This window comes from Callorhinchus milii, unplaced genomic scaffold, assembly GCF_018977255.1.
Source record: "Callorhinchus milii isolate IMCB2004 unplaced genomic scaffold, IMCB_Cmil_1.0 Scaffold2, whole genome shotgun sequence".
Lineage (NCBI taxonomy): Eukaryota > Metazoa > Chordata > Chondrichthyes > Chimaeriformes > Callorhinchidae > Callorhinchus > Callorhinchus milii.
The window spans coordinates 18,681,209-18,703,682 of record NW_024704743.1 but is presented as its reverse complement, the minus strand read 5'-3'; the positions used below and the strand labels follow the sequence as shown (position 1 = coordinate 18,703,682).

Here is a 22,474-nt window from a genome sequence, read left to right as displayed (position 1 = left end):
AAACAACAGCACTAGCTCCCAACAGATCATCTTAAAACTTCTCACCCTCTTATAAATCAGTTCACACTCAAGAACCTCCTTTCTCCGTGATCTTCTCCTATCTCACTCTTTTATTAACCCCTTCTGCAAGGCTAACACAGCCTGCTACATGTCCCTACCCTCTGGATCACCAGTGGTGACTTAGCCTTTAGCAACTGAGGCAGGGCGAAACCTTGGGCAAGTTTCCTTACTCCACACGCCTAATAATAATCCCTCCAAAAAAACAGTAATAAAGTGGTCATTTTCAATCCACAACTGTTTGTGGGACACTGCTGCATTTTGCCCACAAATCTACGGTCAATTCACTTTACAGCATATTCTGTGAAGTGCTTTGATACATCTAGAAGATGTGAAAAACGCTATAACAAATGCAAGGATTACAACTATGCTTCTAACTTTTGCATTTCCCTCTATCTTCCCCTCCATCTCACACCTTCTCTCCATCTTTAAATGCTGCCAAAAAAACTCTGCCTCTTCAATAAAACTTGCTCCTTGCTCGGGATTCCGAACCCACCCTTGTCAAGCATTCCAAGTCAATATCCCCCATAAAGGATGCAATATAAAATGGTTGTTGTTATTTCCCTCTGGTCCTTTTTAAGAAAGTTTAAGAAAGTTGTGGCACAAATTTTATTATAAAATTTAACCCTCAATTTATCGTGTCCTTGGTCTCTCTAGCTTTTAAGGTTCAAGAAAACACGACAATGCTAAATATATCTGTTGCATTTACACCCAATGCATCAACAAGTAGACCATCACATTGGAGGGCAGTAACGGTTGGAACCAAATGGCAGATTTGCAGCTGCCTCTGATGTTGAAAACACAGATCATTGAACACACACCAGCAAAATAGTGAGAATTTTCTTCACTTGCACATTAATAAAACTATAGTCCCATTTCAGAAACCATTATCTGCCATCAAATGGGGTTCTTTACATAAGCCTGGGAGGGGAGGTGACAGATGTAATGCCCCATGGGCTATTGCTACACTGGTGGGAAACACAGAAATGAAATAGTGGTGATGTTTTAAAACTATTCAATTCCAAGACATCTATATTTTTTTGAAATACTGTTTAGACTATCAAACTTAAAGTTAAAGTATTGTATGCTGATAGTACTAATGCATTCTAAGTCACAGCTCAACACAATATTCACTGGTGTTACTAAAATATTTATTGGCTGAAATTTTATACACAAGCCATGCCAGGACAAATGCTATTACAGCCGTTTCCATTTGATTAAGAACATTCTCATACCAAACAGGTTACAAAGCCGTTTTCACAAAGTTTGGAATTCTACTTTACCAATGCTGTTGTCGTCACGTAGCAAAGTTCCACAGTATTAAGTGAATGGATGTCAAAGTTAAACATTTGGTCTCTAGAACGACGTAATCCTGTAGATCTTCCAGTTTGTAGGTTTCATATAATGCCGTCTTGCTGGATCCAACCACAATGTGGTTTCAATTAAGTTTAAAAGCAGCATTAACTTTTTACGCAGCTTCAAATGTTCTCCAAAAAATGTACATTTCAAATAATATAATTATCTACATTATTAATTGTATATTATAAAATCAGGGCCCACTTCTATTACCATTATACTCAAAGTCCATATAACATACAACCATAATCTCAAACAGAAGATTGCACATTTTCAGAACAATTTAATTAGCTCAAGAAAGTGTTGGCAGTCAACAACAGGACTATAACTTTATATGTGTGTTCTAAAGTTAATCCCAATAAAATTGTGTATTTTTAGGAGGAAATAATGTCTAAAAGCAGTACCAAGGTAATTACTGTCAAATGCAGACTGTTTTTGTAGGCAAACTTGGAGACCATCTGTGCCAACAAAATTCCATGAGCAATCACAAAATTAATGAACAATTAATCAGGAAGTTTGTTGGCCTGGAGAAAAGCATTCATCTTTTATAAAAACAATATTCCTTGCTTTGGGAAGATGTTCCAAAGTACTTCACAGGATTTACTGTGGAGTGATTGTGTATTTGTTGGCAAATGTGGCAACCCAATTGTGTACAGCAATGTCCCGCAAACAGAGAAACTTGATCAATTTGATTTTGGAGCATTGTTAACCAGCAGCATCGAGGAACTCTTCTTTTCAATCCAAATAACCATTTTTAAATGCCTACTTGAACAGGCAGATGGGCCTCGGTTTAATGTTTCATCAAAGGACGGCATGTCAGAAAATGCATCACCCCCCTCAGTCCGATATTGCAGTGTCACCTTAGATTTGTGGAGTCCTGTAGCTTAGTGGTTAGAGAACATAAGAATTTGCTATGTGAAAGAAGACCAAGGTCCATCCAGTTCACCTTCCACCATCCTGGCAGTCGCTTGACATGCGGTGTCCCAAACTATTTACTGTATCCCATGATATTATTTTCTAGCAGAAATCTATCTAATTTGTTCTTGAAAAACATTTTCTCCCTTAGGAGCCTGTTCCGTAAGTTTATTACTCATTCATAGTGTTTTCACAGATTGGCTCTGAATTGCAGGCCTGTCCTCTGGTTCTACTGCTCAGTACAAGCTAAAACAGGTTATCGTAGTCTATATTATCTATTCCTTCAGAATTTTAAAGCGAGAGGACTTTGGTTCGATTCCTGGACAGGGCGAAAAGTTGAGCAAGTTTCCTTACTCCACAAGCCTGTTTAACCAAGCAGTAAGTAGGAACCCAGTTGTTAGTCAATTGGCAGTTCGCTTTTCTGGGGGTAATAATCCCTTCAAAAAGTGGTCACTCAATCCACGACTGTGTGTGGGACACTGCTGTGCGCAATTGGCTGCCAGGTTTCGCCTATATAGTCAATTCACTTTACAGTATTTGGTGAACTGCTTTGAGACATCTCGAAGACATGATAAGGCACTATATCAAATGCAAGGATTATTATTATTACATGGGGTTTGAATCGACAATCATCTGACTTGGAGATGGGAGATTGAGCCAGATTGACACATATTATCTGATGTCTCATTGGATCTTTGATGTTGACGAAATAATGAATGACAATTTCTCAGACTCGGTTTGCATTCCTGCTACTGAAAGATGACATGGTAGCATCTGACATGCTAATGATAAACCTTTCATGCGCATTAGATGCTCTAGTCGTTTTGGGGGGGGTCAGACAGATTTCTGACACCATGCTTAAGAGTAATCAAATTACAGTTCTACATATGTATGCAATCTACACATGGAAATTTGTGTCTAGAATGAAATGCTCATCCTCTCCATGGAAGACGTACCATGGTTACCCAATTCTGGAAAGCATTAGGTGCATGCTGGTAAGAGCTAACACTTTGAGGTATGGACTGGAATACTGCTGGAGTTTAACTAGCTAAAACCAAATAACTTGCTATTAAGAGCACATTCCGGTAAGTTTCCTGCTGCTTGTCCAGCTCAAACGACCATACCATTTGGGTTGCGGTGTTTCATAGGAGCTGAGTGGGTACAATTCCTCCACAGCCATAGATGGGCTAGACTGACAGATTGCCTGTAACTAGCAGTGCCACTTGGCTCAGGAACTTGGATTACTGAGACCATCACAAAGAGTTGACTTAATTCCAACATTACATTGCCAAGAACGTTCAAGAATGTGGAGCCAGCTCATCCCAAGGTTCACTCTGCACCACCCAAGATAAAACTTTCTGGTATCAGTTTTAAAATTGTCCTTTGGAATCACCTTGAGCTTGTTCTGTCTGGGAGTTTCTGAATAATGTTCTGCTGCCCTGGGATACGTGAAAGTACCTCCATACTTTGTATAGTTCAACAACGTAAGCCCATCCAATTCCTGATTTGAGTTTGAAGCATTTCAATGTGTAACACTTACTTTTTAATTTATTAGTACACTCCATTTCTGTGGTGTATCAACATTTACTAATGATTTATATCACTTTATAATTTTGTACGTGAACTCTAACTTGCATTTAGTTCACAATAGAANTTTTTTTTAAACAAAATTTCTCTCCTCAGAATCTCTGGAAGGCCAGCTATGGGGATAGCTGGATGCCTATGTCTTTCTATTTTGTTAGAAAGTTTAGCGCAGAAACAAGGCCAGTTTAGCCTAAACTGATATCAAGGCTAAACTGGTATTTTCATCCCATTTGTTAACTACAGCACTAAACTTTCACCTGTATAACCCTCCAAAAGGACCGTTCAAATAACGATAGATTAAGGATTTGTCCAGGTTCAAACTTGTTACATTAACTCTTAATAAGGAAATGCACGAAAAGATTTTGACCAAATCCACCTACTGTTATAGTTGCTGTTTATTATTAAGTGGCAACTTTAACACATCAGTAACAATGAAGTCCACCTTTCCTGTCCTGACATCCAAAACACATACAAACAATTTTGGCAATGATCAAAGAATGATTTAGGAGACCAATCTTTGCTCCATTATGCAGTTTGTGACTTTATTTTATTAGCTTCCTTGTAAAGTTAAAATAAATATCATGTAAAGCAGTAGACTGCATGCAAGTTTCAAAAATCACTTGTTTTACCCGGTCTTGTTGACAGAAACAATGGCAACTGTATGAAAACTAAACCTATTTGCAATAGAAGCCAATTAATTGCCTGCCCTCAAACGAACTCCAAGAGACAAAACATACAAGATTTCAGTTTTCAAGCAAACACAAACCACTTTGTCATTGATATATTGAAACCCAAAATCAGGGTAAGAACGACAAGTTACAGGACTTGACACAGAAAACAATTTGAATTGTTTTTTTGACAAGAGAACAGCATCTGATACACTGTGATCATTTATTTCAACCATTCTTAATTCACAGATCAACTGTGAAGTTACTTCTCATGAAGACAAAGCAGTATTTTCTTCCTCATCTCCAAAACACGACATGCAGTGGCATATGAAATCTAATTTGCAGATTCATAACTTGTGGTATCCAATTCAGCCATTCTGCTTACAAGTGATTTCAAAGCTAACAAAAATCAAATCTACAGAAATATTCTTGTAGCTTTTACTTTGTTCATTTTAGGATTTTGTATATTGGAATAAACAAGTAGTTAGTGTTCAATGGCAATACAATTTTGTTCCCTAACATTTCATACAGAATTACTGCTTGTAGTGTACTCTTAATAGACCTCTTTGAAATGTATTATATAAATGGAAAACTGAACATAATAAAAACAGCAGCACAATTAGTGTTCTGCAAACTTTCAACTATACTTGTAAAATCAAGAGGTATCACTGTATAGTTATTTACATCTTCCAAGATACATGTAGCTGTCACACATACAGTATTTCCAGTTGAATTCACTTGACCTCAGTTGCATGGAGAAAAATAAATGTGATAATTTTAAAAACACTTACCAAAATATTTAAGACATTTAAAAGCTTAAATACAACATACTGCAAATTTCATACCTCCAGTTACAGCAGTTACATGCAGATGAAAAGGATCACCATCTTCATGAAGTGGGTTCATTAAACCATTTATGGACAGAATAACAAAATAACCATTTGTAAATACTAAGTCAGATGTACACATGTAAACAGTTACAGACAATGCATGGCTCTTTTCTCTTCCATAGGAGAAATATATTGGCAAACTTTTTTTTCATGAATATAGTGCTTTTTTAAAGGAGAAATTCTTGGGGTAAGTACCTGTACTATGGCAGTAAAGTACTTATAACAAAGCTCAGTCTCCAAATTGATTGACCCTTTTGACCCAATACACAGAATAATCACAATTCTTGTATTTGATATAGCTCATCACGTCATTGAGATGTCTCAAAGTGTTTCACAGAATATATTGTAAAGCAGATTTACTGTATTTTGTGGGAGATACTCAGCAGCTAATTGAGCACTGCAGTGTCCCACAAACAGTCGTGGATTGAATGATTTATTTTGGAGGGATTATTACCCCCCAGAAAGCGATCCACCAATCAACTGGGTTCCTACTTACTGCAAGGTAAACAGAGGCGTAAGGAAACTTGCGTAAGGTTTCACTCTGCCCAGGAATCAAACCAGATCCTCACGCTTGTGAGGCAAGCGTACTAACCATTAGACTACGGGACTCCAAAGAAAAGCTGTGAATGAGAACTGCACTGTACTTCAACAAAAATATATACAACTGTTGAAATATGAACTGCCTCAAACACACAGTCTGTTCTCACGTTTAGCAAACTCCATGCCTTTATTAGAAGATTCTTTAAAAATTTTGCAAAAAAAAAAATCACAGGGCTCAGGTTTTGCTACTCAGCATAAAAAGCCAGAGGTGAGACATTCCTCATTCTGCTATATGCAACGACTCTTACTGCATAAGTCAACGCAAGCTGATGGGATTTAACTTGCACTCACCTTTTCAACCACTATGTTTCCACAGCAATCAGATCATTCCAGTTTCAACCTGTGGAACTTTCCCATCCCATAGATTTGTCCAATTGTGACTAGTTTGCTGCAGCTTTTATTTGAAAGATGAACCCTTCGTGGTTATGGAAGTGGTACTCAGAGCTGGGCTGTGAAATGCTAACGCTATAATGTAATGAAGACATTTTGATAATGTGGTTCAAACTTAAGGGATTCTGTAGTATTTTAGTTTTCAATCTGGACAACTTCCTGGTTAACATTGTAAGATTGCTTTTCCCTTGTAGAAAACAATGAGGCTAGTAACAGAACTGCTTGTTATTATGGGGTGGTGGTGTGTGGAAATTCAAAATTTAAGGAAACAAAGTAATGAAGAGATGGAACTAGAATTGTAGGATGTGCTTAACTTTCATTACATTTAGTCATAAAAATTGTTTATAAACAGCCCCTTCATTCAAAAATCTAATGTGCCAAATTTGATTAATTATGAGGAGTATGCCTACTGGATAATACTGCTGCGGTCTCATCTTTTCAGGCCACCAAACTAAAAAGCAGCAAATAAATATACACAAATGGTACAGCAACAATCTGTTTACATAAGAAGCCACTTGTTCTGGTCCCAGGGAGGCAGGTCAAGCCTTCATGGTTGATCTGGGAATTTAGTTTTGACGAAGTGCAAATGAAGTTATGTTGAGTTTTCACATCAAAGGGATGCTGCAATTTAATATAAATTAAAATTTCTACAAAGCTGATGATCTTACTTTAAAACCACCATGAATTTGTTTCTGTACCACTCAAATGTTTAGGTTCACATGATCACTAAATGGCTGTCAAAACCATTACTAATGGAATAAATCAATGTTATGTACACAACCATAGCTTATCAGTTCAGTTTCCCTTTCCCTCCCTCACCCACTCTACACCACAACGTGGGAGCAGATTATGCTCAGGATAAATGATTGTGGTCATTGGGAGCTCAGGATGCTTATTAGGAGTAAACTTCCATTTTCCATTCCTCTGTTGTGAGGTGGTTCTGCTACAAAAAAAAAAAAATCAGAAGAGTCTGCAAATGGCCAACTTTTTTTTAAAATTGATGTAAATTGCACTAATGTTTTTTTAATTGAATAACTAGGACCAGGAAAAATGAAGGAATGAATGTCACATCTCCTATAGAAGTGCTTTCTGAGAATATGGGGATTGCTGTTGACTGTTGGACTGTTGACCGTGAGATGTGGGCCCAATGCTGTAGTTTGCCATCTGATGTCCATTTGGGCCAGCAGCCTGGTAGCTAGAGATATCAATGTTTGAAGGGGCAGGTTGACTGTAGACAGATGCCTGGTGTAAGTATGCACTTCCAGGTATAGAACTAGAAAGCAAGAAAGAAAGTATCCAGTTAAGCATCTACCACTGTGTCATGCAAAATATTCTTCAGTTACTGTGTTCTCTTTAACACTGTAAGGTGGTTACATTGAAACAGTCTTTTAAGAGCATGCAGATCAAGTGACAGAACAACAACATGCTTAACAGCATCACTATGACTGCATCCACCTCCAAAGGACATCAGCATGTATATGGAATCGCGACGACGACAATTTTACATTTATATAGCACCTTTAGCATTGGGGGGGGGGTCGTCTCAAGAGTTGCAAAAGAGCACTAACCAGTCTAGAACTGAAATGTTTTAAGATGTAAACTTGCATGGGCAGCTGTGGATATTGAACAGAAAAACTGCCTTTCGGGTTTTCGGAAACTTTCATCCACTCTTTCATTCCATTGAGGTTTGACTACGCTAATGCTTTACTCGCTGAACTTCCCAACTCTTCCCTCCGCAAGCTTCAGCACTCTCTCTGCAGCTCATGTCTTCTCCCACTCTAATCTCCATCAACCGAACACCCCATCCTCGCCTGGCTTCACTGGTTCCTCATCCCCTTCAAGATCCTCGTCCTCCCCTGAAAGCCCTGGACAGTCTTGCTGCTACCTCTGCATTCTACCAAAACTTTATCAATCTGTCTGCTCCCTCCACTCAGTGGGCACTGGCCTGCCAGCTCCACCATCAGAGGACGGAAGGATTCAGCCTTTCTGCACCCACCCTCTGGAACCCTTCTACCTCACTCCGTCCCTTCAAAGCCTGTCACACGACCTTCCTTTCCAACCGCGCCTTCGGTCATCTTCCTACTCCACTCCATTACATTCTACCCCTCTCAACCTCCAGCCCTTAGCTCAGGTGCAAACCCTTCACTGTCCAGCACCTTGGGACATCCTCCCAACATGAAAGATACTATATAAATGCAATTTGTTATGTGAAAAATAATATCATGTACACAATATCCAGAGAAATCAGATTTAGTAATAACTGCAAGTGGATCACAAAATTTACGAAAAGTATTTTTTTTAATTTCATGAGATGGCTATCATGTTATTGAGCGTGATATGTCACCTTCATTTTTGATAATGAAAAGCTTGGCAGAACAGCTGCTCGCAGATGCCAGAAATGGTACAGTCACTTATTCTTTCTTTTTCCCTGGAGTTCTTTTACGTCAAATGAAAACTATAGGGCATCTTCTTTTTTTACATAATTATATTGATTAACGACTATTCAACTCAAATGTTTTGGTGTTACCCAATCTTTTCTCTTCCAATGCGATCCTGATATATAATAATAATAATCCTCATTTGTTAAACTGAATGTGTTTGAAACAGCAGAATTGGGAGGTGAGGTGAAGAAAGCAACATCTTTCTCCATGATCTTGGAGAATAAGAGCATCTTGGAGTAAGCAGAACTCAGACCATCTTTGGTTGAAAATGTTTTAGTTACATCAATGGTTTATTCTTACTTCACCCAGTGCTTTGCATTTCTTTCCCTCACCAGCACCGAGTTTTCTGGAGATCACAAAGGTCAACTAACTATAAACTCTCTCACTGCACAGCAGTTTCAAATTGGGAGATGACACGTGACTGCTGAAAGTGTCCCACAGCTGATCTAGGAAATTGTGTAAAGGATATTTTAAAAGATTACAGATGAAAAAGGGTCACAACAAGTGGTGTACCATATCATTCCTTACCTAGTATAAGATGTCTGAACTTGCTGGGTGGTCAGGGCTGTGCTTCCTGTTGGTGGCAGACTAGCTTGACTGAGTGAGGGAATCTGATCTGATGGAATACTGTATCCCTGGACTGAGGCCATGTGAGGAGCACCAGATACTACGTATGTGCCAGTGGGAGGCTGACCTGAATATACCTAAAATGGGAAGAGTTTAAGTGCAATTAAAAATGGTGCCATGATTTCAAGTGATGATTTAAAAATGGTGCCATGATTTCAAGTGGCGATTTAAAAATGGTGCCATGATGATGACTGCATTTCTGAAGGTTCCTGCCCTTACGTCATCCCCTGCTGAAAGTGGATATCAAATGATTTACAGCTGAAGCTATCATGGGAGGGTACACACCAACACAATTCTTTCTCCATCCAACTCACACTCCCAGAAACAGCTCACAGAGTACACAGTTTATACAGCGCATTTGGAACCGTGGGACCTATTCAGGGCTTATAATCATAATATAAATTATTTAATTATGTGCACTAAATTAAATGATTGTAAATTAAGGAACAAGGGCCCTAATGATTTGACTGGATTGATAAGCAACCTTTTCAATTACATAATAAATATAAAATTTGCAAGATATAGCCCATACCATAACCTCTGAAAGGGTATTACGCAAGTTATTTTTGTATATTTTTGACATACGTAGACAACACAAAATAAGGTATGTGTTGTAACAAGTGTAATAAATGTCATATTTATATGTACAGCAAGTTTCAAAAACTCAGCAAGATGTTTACACTGACTATACTGCAATCATTAGATTGGTAGTTGAGGTACAGTATAAGCTGAAATAGAAACTTAAACTCTACTAATTTATGTTATGCACCAATTACATGACATTTCCATGTCTGTCAAAACTGCGTGCACTAATGCTTTAATCGGACAGTATAAAGCTTTAATTACCAGCTTCGTTGTTTCCTCAATTGTTCTAAAATTAAAAAGATAAAATTGGACACGGAAAGGCCTTTTCAGNAAAAAATGACGAACTACATCCATGATACAGGTTTTCATCTGTCGAAAAGTTTCATGAAGAATACATAAGAAACCAACCTGGGAGGCCGCTGCAGGAGGTTGTTGCATATAATACTGCTGGCTCGGGAGTTTAGCATACATTGAATACATAGGATCCTCATTCATTAACTTAGCATATAGGGACAAGGCCTCCATTACTTTCACATTCAGCTCCGATAGTTCAGAATGTTTCCTGAAACAACAGGGAAATGAACAGCTGTAAGAATCTTGTTAACAGATCACAAGGACAGACACTAAAGAATAAACAAAAAACAAGTAATTCTAAACAACGTGTGTCAGACATATATTTACCTGTCAATTTCCTCTAGCTTCTGATCTATGAGTGGTCCCATTTGGTCACAGCTCCCTGAGAACATTTTAGAAGCAACAAGAGAGATTTGAATATTTTTATGGTTACCTGGAAGTATTAGATTTTACTGGCTGTAAAACTAAACATTAATTTCTAGGTGCAGCTCTCTTGATATAGAGTATGCAAACATTGAACTCTTCCTCTTATCTGGATATGAATCGTTGAGCTAAATTATCACTATGCTGTCTGTAACTTTTTTTAAATAGTAGATTATTGATGGTGCCTGTCTGCAGCACAATGTTCAAGCTCTCAAACATAAAAAGGGAAAAAAGCCAGGAAAATACCTGCAGGAAACTCGATCACACACCTATCTAGTTTGTTGTCAACAAGGACTCCACATTCTGCATTCAGTTAGCATTCTTAGCATCAAGAAGAATTTTCACCAATTCATGAGAATTAATAGTGTTCAAAATTATGAGGGGACTCGATACGATGAACAGGGAAAACCTGTTTCCACTGGCGGGCGAGTGGGTCAGTAACCAGAGGACACAGATTTAAAATAGTTGCCAAAAAAAACAGAGGGGAGGTGAGGAGAAATGTTTTCACACAGCGAGATGTTCAGATCTGGAATGCATTGCCTGAAAGGGTGGCGAAGCCGATTCAATAACAACAACAACAACAACAAGAAGATTTCCATTTCACGACAGGAGGACGTCCCAAGGCGCTGCACAGTTGGGTCATGACCCGAGCAGGGGGGAAATGGTCAGGGTGAGGGGAGGGGAGGGAGCGAGGAGGTGGGGAAATGGTCAGGGTGAGGGGAGGGATGGGAGGGAGCGAGAAGGGGGAAGAGAGTCGAGAGGGGAGCTGAAGGCTCGGTCAAAGAGAACTTTCAAGAGGGAAGTAGATAGATATTTGGGAAGGACAAATTTGCAGAGAGGACTATGGGGAGAGATCGGGGGAGTGGGATTAATTTGGACAGCTTTTTCAAAGAGCTGGCACGGACACGATGGGCCGAATGGCCTCCTTCTACGTTGTATAATTCTATGATTCTATGAAATCTGGGGGATGTCACACAGTTCACAACTAAACAGGCAGACAAAACGTTTGCCGAATAATAATTCTCACTTTTGATATAGTGCCTTATCACGTCTTCAAGATGTCTCAAAGCGATTCACAGAGTATACTGTAAAGTGAATTGACTATATTTTGTGGGCAAAATTGAATGAAAGGTGCTTGGGATTTAATTAGCACTGGAGGAAGCACCATTCATCTGAATCCAAAGAAATCATGGGATCAATAAATGACTGGGAAAGACCTGTAACTGACTGCCACCTGAAATCCTTAATCTGTTCAAAATTAACCCACGCCATGCTCCTCTCCCATCCACTTGAATCCCAGAAGCTGGAAGCATAGGACAGAAGTGTCTTCAGGTGGGGACCTATTGAGATCTCCTGGGTAAATTTAAATATATCGTACTATCAATAGGTGCAAACCTTCGTAAACCCTCCCAATGTAGATATTTACAGAATCAAACAAGCCAAAAACATGTGTGATGTTTCCTGAATTCAATAAATGAACAACTGAAACATAAGATACATTATTACACCATTTTTGTGCTAGTTTGTGTATGAATGAACTAATCAAATTTCAGCCAGATATGAGCAATCCACGGAATTGGATATTTAACAACAGGAAATATGACCTTCTAGATGGAGCAGCTCTGGGGAGTCTGGCTGGCCATCGGTGGGATTTGCGCTCTGCAATAGCTGTAACAGCTGATCCATTTTTTCCTACAGAAATCAAACAGAAACCTATTAAGTACAGAATGCCTCTTACTACAGTAACAACAATTTTTATAGTATTCACCAATCAGATCAACAATAACTGTATATATTTGAAATTCAAACAGTGCAAATCTTCCAATCACTATCTTTGCTTGAGCTGCGCAGAACCATGATTCCACATTTAGAGGCATCCACCATCAATTCCTATCGGGTGGCCCAATGTTCAAGATGGTGAGTGCAGTATAAAAGGTCCCCAGGTGAGTCCACCAACAACATAATATTATCCACAAACAGAAGCGCCGCAATCCTGTTAGAAAGGCCAGGAATAGATATAACAAGTCTGTCGCCCTGGATGAACATAACGTAGGTGAGTTTCCCATTGGGTTTCTAAAGTTCTTCAATCTCTTATAAAGCAATGGGCGATATGAAGCAAGGCAACTGGGGAGCAGGGATGCAGGAGATCCTGGAGATGGAATGGGGCAAGGTTGTGACCAAAGATGAACAATTAGCGAGCCAGGGGGGGTGGTTAAAGCCAGGTAAGGATGCGGGTCATAGCCTGGGTTCAAAGAGCCAAAATATTTAGTAACATAAATGCTTGTACTTACTTCATCAATATAAACTGGTTCAGGTTCTGGCTCCAATGTCTCAATCTGCACCTCATCACTAAACTGAACAGTTTTCTTTTCAGTTTTCACTGTAAATATACCACACTGTAGTAAGTGAATATATCGTAGTATTGTGCAGAAAGACAACTTTTCAACACGTTTCTCAAATTAAAAACTCATCTTTCAAACTTCTCTAATCAAATCTGGATATTATCAGTCATCTATAACAAAGTTCTTCATTTAAAACTCTCAACTCATTATAAAACAGTAGAAATTCGCTATTAGGGGAACTCAATAAACTGGTCTCTTTTATTCTTATTGGCAAATTTGGAATTTTGGTCACAATCACTTGAATTTGTTTTCTAGACTGAAAAAGAGACCTAACGAGTGAGTTGTCCCCATTACTGACATGCCCATTCAATGAGGTTCAACTGTACTTACACATCTCAGGCTCTGCAGTTAGGTCTGCAGTCACAAAGTTTGATGGAAACAGCCCAATGCCTTGATAAGTTTCACCTTTCCACCAGTTTGGATCACTGTGGAATGCAAATATGGATTTTCTAATCATTTCAATACTGTCACGTTCAGAAACAGAATTATTCAAAATTGTGTGTGATAGATTCCATTCTCCCAAAAAACAAATCATTTTCAGTACAAATCATTTTACTTACTTACTTACATCTTACTGCTGTACACTCTAAATTTGATCTAACCTTTGTTCCATTTGTTTTGTACAAACCCTTATTACAAACGTTTCTTGAGCAATGAATTCCCCATCCATAATGGCTTTCAGATACCTGTCATCCAGCACAGCGATGATCTCTCCAGCCTTAAAAGTGAGTTCATTATCTTCTGCAGCTTCAAAGTCGTAGATGGCTCGCACCTTTCGTCCTTCTGGTTTGCTGGTCACAAGATTAGACGTGCTCGGATACAGACTAGAGACAGTTGGCTGCTGGTGCCTTTGTTCTTTCAATGACAATTCAATTGCTATAAAATATCAGATACTAAAATATACCTTATTCAATTGAAAAAAAGATTCATTGAAAACCTACTTGCTTCACATTTTCTGTCAAAATTGAGTGGTGCACCAACAAAATTATTATTGGTTCCCATTTAAAAAGCATAATCCAAGATTGTTGAACTATCAGGATTAAATTCAATGACAGTAAACAAAGATGCTTGTGGGGCTCGATGATCTAAAAAAACCTAGTGAATTTTAACCTCCACTTGAGCAGGCAGACGGGAGGAACTTGTTTTACAATTCTTCAAAAGAACGTCATGTTCAAAAATGGAGATCTGTAATTCTAATTCTTGTATTTGATATAGTGCCTTATCACCTTGATGAGACATTTCAAATGAATATAATATACATTAGCTGGAAGTAAGCACTATCTGACATTCATGGACTACAGATATCACACAATGGGTGGGGAGGGTGAATATATATTCATAGAATATATTGCAAAGTGGATTGACAATATTTTGTGGATGAAACACATCAGCCAATTGTGCACAGCAATGTTCCACAAACAGCCATGGATTTTCTTCCTCCAGACTTCGCCCAATATTGTATTGGATTGTCAGTCTAGACCAGGGGCTTTCAAACTGTGTGGGAGGGCACAAGGTTACTGGGAAATATATTTTTTATTGGCATTTTGCCAAGTCGGGGAGAGAATGAGCCGAGTGTGAGGAGAGTATGGTCCTCGGAAAAGGAAGGGGAAAAAAAGAAAAACGGAAAAAAACACTGGCGCAACGAGAAATACAATAAAGATGCATTGTGGTACGTAACACATTTACACACAGAGCACAACAGACCCCACTGCAGTTGAGTTGCAGCATTTGTAATGAACCGATCTCTTGCCAAGCACCCCCTTTGATTGCAAATTGGCTTCATGGAAGTCAGAGTTTGAGTGGAAGGGCAGCAGGTTGCTAATACACTCATTCAGATACCTGCAAGATCCAATTTTTCCAAATCTGGCAAACTAAACACCACTTAACACACATTAAGCAAATGCTTACTTATATGCCTCCGGCAACGCAAGCAGATGCACAGCATCTAATGCTGAGTCAAACAATCATCTGCTTATAATTCACCCTCCCCACTCAGCGCGTGATGTCTGGAGTCCATGAATGTCACAGTGCTTACTGCCAGCTAATGTATATTATTACCATTCTTATGCAAATAATGTATTTTTTTTAAAAAATGGTCTTTGCCCACCGCTTTTCAAAATATATCCTATATCACAATAAGATTGATAGACCAATGTAAATTTAGCAAACTCTGTATTCCAAAAAGGAACTCAATTGGGAAGTGATACACTGAAAAGGTTCAGCAAATCTAATGCCAAATTAATTCTCGTTTAACCAATCGCCATGGATTAGAATAATACGTAGAAGAGTATGTAGCAGAATCCACTTAACAGCAACACCTGTGAAGCACTTTGAGGCATTCTGATATTGTAAGAGCTGCACGAAATGCAAGGATGAATTATTTTTATAAAGCTAGTGGGAGATGAGGGGGAAGGGGCATCTTAAGCTCCTTAGTCATTCAGTTATTAGTCTGGTATGACTCTACTCTCTTACAATACCATTCCCTCAACATCTAGGCAGATGTTTATAGATGTTCCTCCAGCTAATCCACCTTCCAGTAGATTGTGGAGAAAATAAATGTCCAGTGACAGGAGTGACAGTACACTTTAGCCAAATATACTATCTATGTTGAAAAGCTATAATTTACCCTATTATTATGTCCTGGGAGTACAGGCCTACAACATACAACACTACTTTTAACGCAAATATGCATCTGTATACTGATAGAAGAATAACAGCAAAATCTCAGTGACTGCAGTACATCCTAAAGTGATGCTTACATTGAAAAAATACAATATTGTTAGATTACAACATCCAGGTTCACCAATGCTCAGAAACATCATTCAGAGCAATTTCAAAACAGTATTTTTATACATGACTGAATGAAGTTCTTGATCATTTGCTACACCTGAATTTTGTAGGCTTGTGATTCTGTATTAACTGAAAAATAACCTTTGTATTTGGTATAGCGTCTTTTACATCAGGAGGATATCACAAAGCACTTCACAGGATTTACTGGATAGTGACTGGGTATTTTGCAGGAATCACTGCAATCCTACCAAATTCTACCAATGCAAGTCACAGCGTTTTCAAGACATTTCCATTATTGTTCATTTGCTGTTGAATTCACATTGCACATCAACCCACCTTTTGCCAAGTCCTCCTCCTCTTTTTTGCTTGCTGCTACATTTGGATCCTTAGTCACCAAAGCAGGGCTTGCTTTTGCCTGTTCTGCTGCCTGTCTCAACCAAGTAGTTACAAAGAGTACTGTTAATCAGCATCCAATTTAAATCCAACAACTCAACATTTCACAAACTGCAGCTCTACCGATGGCTCTGCGGGTTTATCTAGCAACTGTAGGAAGACCCCTTTATCCGTGACAAGTAAGCTCATCTCAGGCTGGATGACAATGGAGATGCTAGAATTGGTTAATAATAATCCTTGCATTTGATAAAGCGCCTTATGAGACGTCTGAAAGCGCTTCAAAGAATATACTGTAGAGTGGTGTAAGGAAACTTGCCCAACATTTTGCCCTGCTGGGAATCAAACCTAGGTCTCTCGCTTGCAAGGCAAATGCTCTAACCACTGAGCTGCAGGACTCCACAGAGTTCTGATCTCCAACTAGTGGTCCTTGCTGGACATGGGCGTGTGGAAATATGAGATAATACTTTGTTGAGATGCTGCCATCCCATCCTTGACAAGTCCTCCAACATTCACTGTCAAAGGCTCATATGTGGTCACTTAGTGAGGTACCACGTGTTGGAAACACAATCAGAACGAAAAAGGAGTCAAACAATAACTTGCATTTTTATAGCGCCCTTCACATGCCTTGGAGCACTTCACAATGACACCGGTCGTACGCTGAGCAAGGCAGAGGGGTGAGGAAAGGGGAAAATGACCATAGGCATGATCAAAGGGTTTAAAAACTGATAGTGTGGGACCAAGGCAGTGGTGGGGGAGGGGGGGGAAAGAGAATTCCAGAGGCTAGGAATGTGCATAGTATCTGAAGGGAAAATGTTGGGGAGATTTTTTTTTAATTAATTTTTTTTTTAGAAATCACAGGAGGGGCTGGCTAAAAGAGCACAAGTACAAAATCTTAGTATGTGATTCATCTAGACAAATTCAAACACAGAGAAAGGTATTATTACCTGGGAACCTGCCGCAGGGAATGCAACTCCTTGTTCCTTCAAGTTTTTGATCATAGCAGATATAAGGCTAAGCTGGGGGTCATTTTTAAACTCCTCACTCCATTCCACCATGAGGGCTTTCAGCTTTTCACAGACTTTTGGGTGACCCTGAAAGGATATTCTATTATTATTTTTTATTATTTAAACACACCAAACCATTTTTTAATCATACTATGACACTTTACCAATAGAACGAAATTACTAATAAAACAACCAAATCCATTTCCAAACATTTGTAATTAGTTTTCTAAAAAGTGCAGTTCAGACTGTATGCTCCAAAATTTCACTGACAGCAGTCATACCATGAGCACAACCTTCACAATTCTTTTGATTTAATTCAACTTCTGTATACGATCAGATCACACCTTAAGCCTTCTCAGCGCCAGGCAAAGTAACTTGGATTTGCTCAATCTCTAATTTTAGGCAAGTCAATCAACCCACATAATTAGCTAGGCGAGTCTCAATGAAATATTTTTACCCAAAAGGCAGTATATCTTTCTAAAGGTGGAGTCTCCAAGTCTGAACGGAACACCCTAGATCAGCAGTTTGTGTAATTACTGCAACACTTACCTTTATATTCTAGTATACGCGGCGCCTCCTTGAAGCTGAACTAGCTCCAAGGTGACATGCCTGGCAATGGAATGCCGGAATCGAGCCAGCCTTCTGTGGCGGTCTCGGTAGTCCGGTTCCTGAGCCAGGCAGGTCCGCACTATTACAGGGCACTGCTGATGACAGCACAGCCAGCCTGGCTCATCAGCAGGACCTGGAAGGGCAGACCAGTCACTGGGGGCAAATAGTCATTTCACTGAGCTCCTGTTAACCTTGGTAGGGTGCGAGACAAGCTGCGGGAAAACTTGTCGGACAGCAATATCAATGGCAATGCTCTGCGGTTTTAGCTGGTTAGACTCCAGCAGTATCCTAGTGCACACTCTGGGGTCCCCAAGCCTTGACCCTTGCCAAACTTGCCTAATACTTTCCGGAATCAGGTAAGCAGGATGCTTCCCTCCAAAAAGAAAGTATGCATTCCATTCAGACAATCTATCTCTGGGATTTCCATGTGTAGGTGGGATGTGTGGAAATCTCACATTGTCATAAGCAAACCCTGCAGGCCAAAGCCCTAACGGGTAGGATAGTCTTAACTGAACATGCAGCGGTAAAGCTTGCCAGACAGCGATATCAATGGCAAGCGATGCGATTTTAGCTAGTTAGACTCCAGCAGTACCCCAAATCACACTCTGGAGTCCCCAAGGCTTAGCTCTTGCCAACCTGCACTAATACTTTCTGCAATTAGGTAAACAGGAAGTGTCCCTCCAGGGAGAGAGTGCGCATTTCATTCCAACAATCTATCTCTGGGATTTCCATGTGTAGGTGGGATGTGTGGAAATCTCAGCTTGGTTTGGATACTCTTAAGCATGGTGATGGGTTTCCACGTGTGTCAAGACACTCAGCTAACCACCCCAAAAATGAGTCTGTTAAGTCAACATTATATTCTAGAATTGTATTAACCTCTAATGCCTTTTCTCACTTGCAATCTGATGGTTTATATACCCAACTCCTAAACCCATTTATTCATCAAGTACGTCCCCATTCAAAAAGTATGCACACCGACCATTCGTACATGTGCTGCTATCTTGTGGTTTGCTACATTGATTTGCATCTTCCATTGTGCTGCACACTTCCTATTAATCTGTCTATATCCTTTTGAAATGCTCAAATCTCTTCTCCACAATTTCATAGCTTCCAATTATCTATTAACTTGAAAATAGTCCCCTTTATTCCTGACTCAAGTTTATTTACATAGAAAGTGAAATGCTGTAGCCCGTTTGTCCCTGTGGAATTATTATTCATAGCTAACTGCCTACCAAATAGAGAACAACTCTTTTGTCCTAGTTCTCTGCTCCCACCTCCCTAATAATTTATGATCCACGCCATAAGGTTGCCACAATTTAATGCAGCTCAGTTTTAAATTGAGATCTCTTGTATAGAACTTTTATCAAATGCCTTCTGAAAACCCATGTGGGATGGCATTTATCAATCTTTTCTGTTAATAATAATATTTATCTATTATTCAAAATATGGGTCTTCCTTAACAAAATAAGCCAATTTGCATTTGATTTACAAATAATACAATAATTTAAAGTTAAACTTCAAACCATCTAGATACTTACAAGTAGATTTGCCTGTATTAAATATATATTAAATAAAATGGTAAATACTCAATTTCTTTTTTTTGCAATATTCTACAATCCAACTAAATAACTTGTCATTAATAAAAAAAAGCTTGTTTTCCAAAAAAATGCTATTAGGCCAAGAATTGTGAAAAAACGGAATTAAAATAAGTTGAATTCTTAGAAACAGTGCGTAATGGTGGTCAAGTATGAGCATGGTGGCAGGAAGAAGGAAGAGGACCCTAAACCACAGCAGACTCGTTTCAATAGCAACTCACCAATGAGTGTCCAAAACACAAGCTACTAATGGGGCAGCAGAAGAAGTTTGGTCTGTGATGGATTGTTGGCTTGCAAAACCATCAAGTGTCCAATGAATAATGAGCTTGGACTGCTGATTCCAAGGAGGATCGATAACTGAGCAATTGATAAAGTTCCAGGTGTTTGATACAAACACGAGCCTGGGGGGGATTCAGAGCACGAGGAACGGTGTGTGATTGATTCAGTAGAGGAACCACGTGTGAATCAGCACAAGAACCAAAGAGAGTCCTTTTTCAGTGGATGAGCTCAGAGTGTGTTTGAGGTCAGTGGAAAGACCTGGTTTGTTTTTTATTTGAGCCATGAGTCACAAAAAAAAAAAAAACTCCTCAGAAGAATATCCTGACCTTGAAATTAAAATTATTTTATGTGAAAATCATCGATATTAACCGATAAAAAGAAAACTAACAGAGTAAATCAACTATACTTACAAAAAAAGTGACCAAATAATAAGAAACGGCCAAAGCTGTGAAAATGAATGTGTGGAAGACACACACCACAGTTCATTGTTTTACTTTAGTGCAAATGAAGTTACGCTTATTGCACTAGAGGACAAATCAATTATGTGAGCCAACAATGTCTGAGATCAACACAAATCACAAAAATGCCTCAAGTATTTACCTTATTCAAAACGTTGCTCACTTCACTTGCAAAGTCTCTGGAGCAGACTTCAAGGTGAAAGATTTTACCACAGTTTGACACACATGCTCCGAGCAGCTTTAAAGAAAAAAAGTGGGTTAATACAGATTGCAACTGTGGTGTGGCCATATGCAGCATAAGCGAGGACTTGTTCTATAGTTACTGCACGTGTAACAAAAATATTTTACATGTACATTACATTATGATTGTTACTCATAAAAGCTAAGCGTTTCGTAAATGCTTTTTAATACTCTGCTGATGCAACAAACAAACACACTCCTTTTACAGCTCCCTTCCAGGTTTGATATGCTTGCATCCATGATCTGAACGGGCCAACCATCATCTTGGCTTTAGATAAGCTCATTTTTTTTTTTAAAATGTGAAATAGATTTGCAGTCAATGAAAACCCAGACTTGTATCAATCTCCTTAACACAGCATCTAAAAGTCTGGTTGAAATATCACAGTAAGTGGAAGTTTCTAAACTCAATTTCAATGAGGGAAAAGATAAAAGTAGTGGTAACAGATAAAATGAATTGATGAAAAATGGGCAAAGAATGGAATTAGAGAATAGGATTGGAAAAGAGCAATGATGAGGTCTGCAGAATTAGAATTTTTAAAAAAATGCTTTTATTAAATCAGCTTTATAAATTTATAGTTAAAACATTAATTCCACTTCACATTTATTCACAACATTTGAGAAATTTTATTTCTGCATTTCTCTGTTTCACTGTAGGAGTTGTAATTTTAACTTGCTTTTATATAGCACTATTCATGTAGATAGGGGTAGGCAGAGGGATTCAAGCAAAGAGTTCCAAAATTTCAGGGCAAAGTAGATCAGCCACTATTCCCCATAGTGGTACTCAACCACTCCTGAGAAACTGGATTTTTTTCTGCACCTGTTGACGTCTAAACTGAGTTGCAGTCTTAAAATGGTGTTCAAGTTGCAGAGAGCAAATGCTATCAAATCTCACTAGCCCTACAGTAAATAAAATTTTACATTTGATACAGTACCTTTCACATCGGGAGAACATCTCAAAATGCTTCACAGGATCCACTGTAAAACGCAGTGACTGCGTATTTTATAAGCAATCATGGACAGCTAATGTGTGCACAACGATGACCCACAAACAGGAACACAAAGAAAGCATTGCAAAGTCAACTTGAAGGTTGGTACATCTTTTTCATGAACAATGGACTGTACCTTAGAAGTAGTGTAATAAGTGCTGCCGTACTTACTGTCAGCGCCTGCATCGCAACGTGCGGATCCTTGTGATTCACTCTTTTCATAATAGATCTCAAGCAATCTTTGGGCCTATTAATAAACAGCACATCCAAATTATTCCACAAATGTTTACATCTTAAAAAAAATCTCTTCAGGAATCTTCCGTTTAGCAAATACAATAGAAGTTACATTTATAATCGCACCTTTCAAGTCAGGAGGCCATTTCAAAGCGCTTGACGAAACTGTATGGATACCCGAGCTGGGTGTGGGTCCCCCTAACCAACTCCGGATTTTCAATTACTGATTCACTTACACATTTCAGTTGTGTTTATTGATGTCTTTCAATTATAATAATCCTTGCATTTGATATATCACATGATCAAGTCGTCAAAATGTCTTAAAGCTCTTCACAGAACTTGCTGTAAAGTGTAGTGAAGGTACTTATAGGCAAGTGCAATTCTGCATGGTCTGATGTTGGCTCATGCCAGAGAGTGATTCCAGCTTCCTGATATTGCAGCTCCTGCAGCCAGTATAGCAAGAGGGCCCCCAAAACATAAATTGTGCTAACCAAGCATGCAAGGGCAATGGTTCTTTGCAGGAGCTCATTTAGGTAAGCCAGTTTCTTTTACAGTCAAAAGGGCTGCAAAGATACCTCTTCCAAGAATCAGAAA

The 22,474-nt window shown here is 38.9% G+C and overlaps 1 protein-coding gene across 3 annotated transcripts in view; it reads right to left on the bottom strand.

Moving 5' to 3' along the window:
• Positions 1-7,464: 7,464 nt before the first annotated feature.
• stam (signal transducing adaptor molecule (SH3 domain and ITAM motif) 1) overlaps positions 7,465-22,474 on the bottom strand; it is a 36,257-nt gene continuing 21,247 nt past the window's right edge. For all 3 annotated transcript variants that reach the window (XM_042331772.1, XM_007889761.2, XM_007889760.1), the window contains 12 exons: positions 21,818-21,893; positions 20,563-20,658; positions 17,420-17,566; positions 16,419-16,509; positions 13,979-14,168; positions 13,623-13,717; positions 13,182-13,270; positions 12,495-12,582; positions 10,795-10,849; positions 10,522-10,675; positions 9,430-9,605; positions 7,465-7,733 (listed from right to left, as the gene is read on the bottom strand). In XM_042331772.1, coding sequence (XP_042187706.1) covers positions 7,535-7,733; positions 9,430-9,605; positions 10,522-10,675; positions 10,795-10,849; positions 12,495-12,582; positions 13,182-13,270; positions 13,623-13,717; positions 13,979-14,168; positions 16,419-16,509; positions 17,420-17,566; positions 20,563-20,658; positions 21,818-21,893 — 1,456 coding nt within the window. In that variant the 3' untranslated portion in view covers positions 7,465-7,534. The remainder of the gene's footprint in view (positions 7,734-9,429; positions 9,606-10,521; positions 10,676-10,794; positions 10,850-12,494; positions 12,583-13,181; positions 13,271-13,622; positions 13,718-13,978; positions 14,169-16,418; positions 16,510-17,419; positions 17,567-20,562; positions 20,659-21,817; positions 21,894-22,474) is intronic.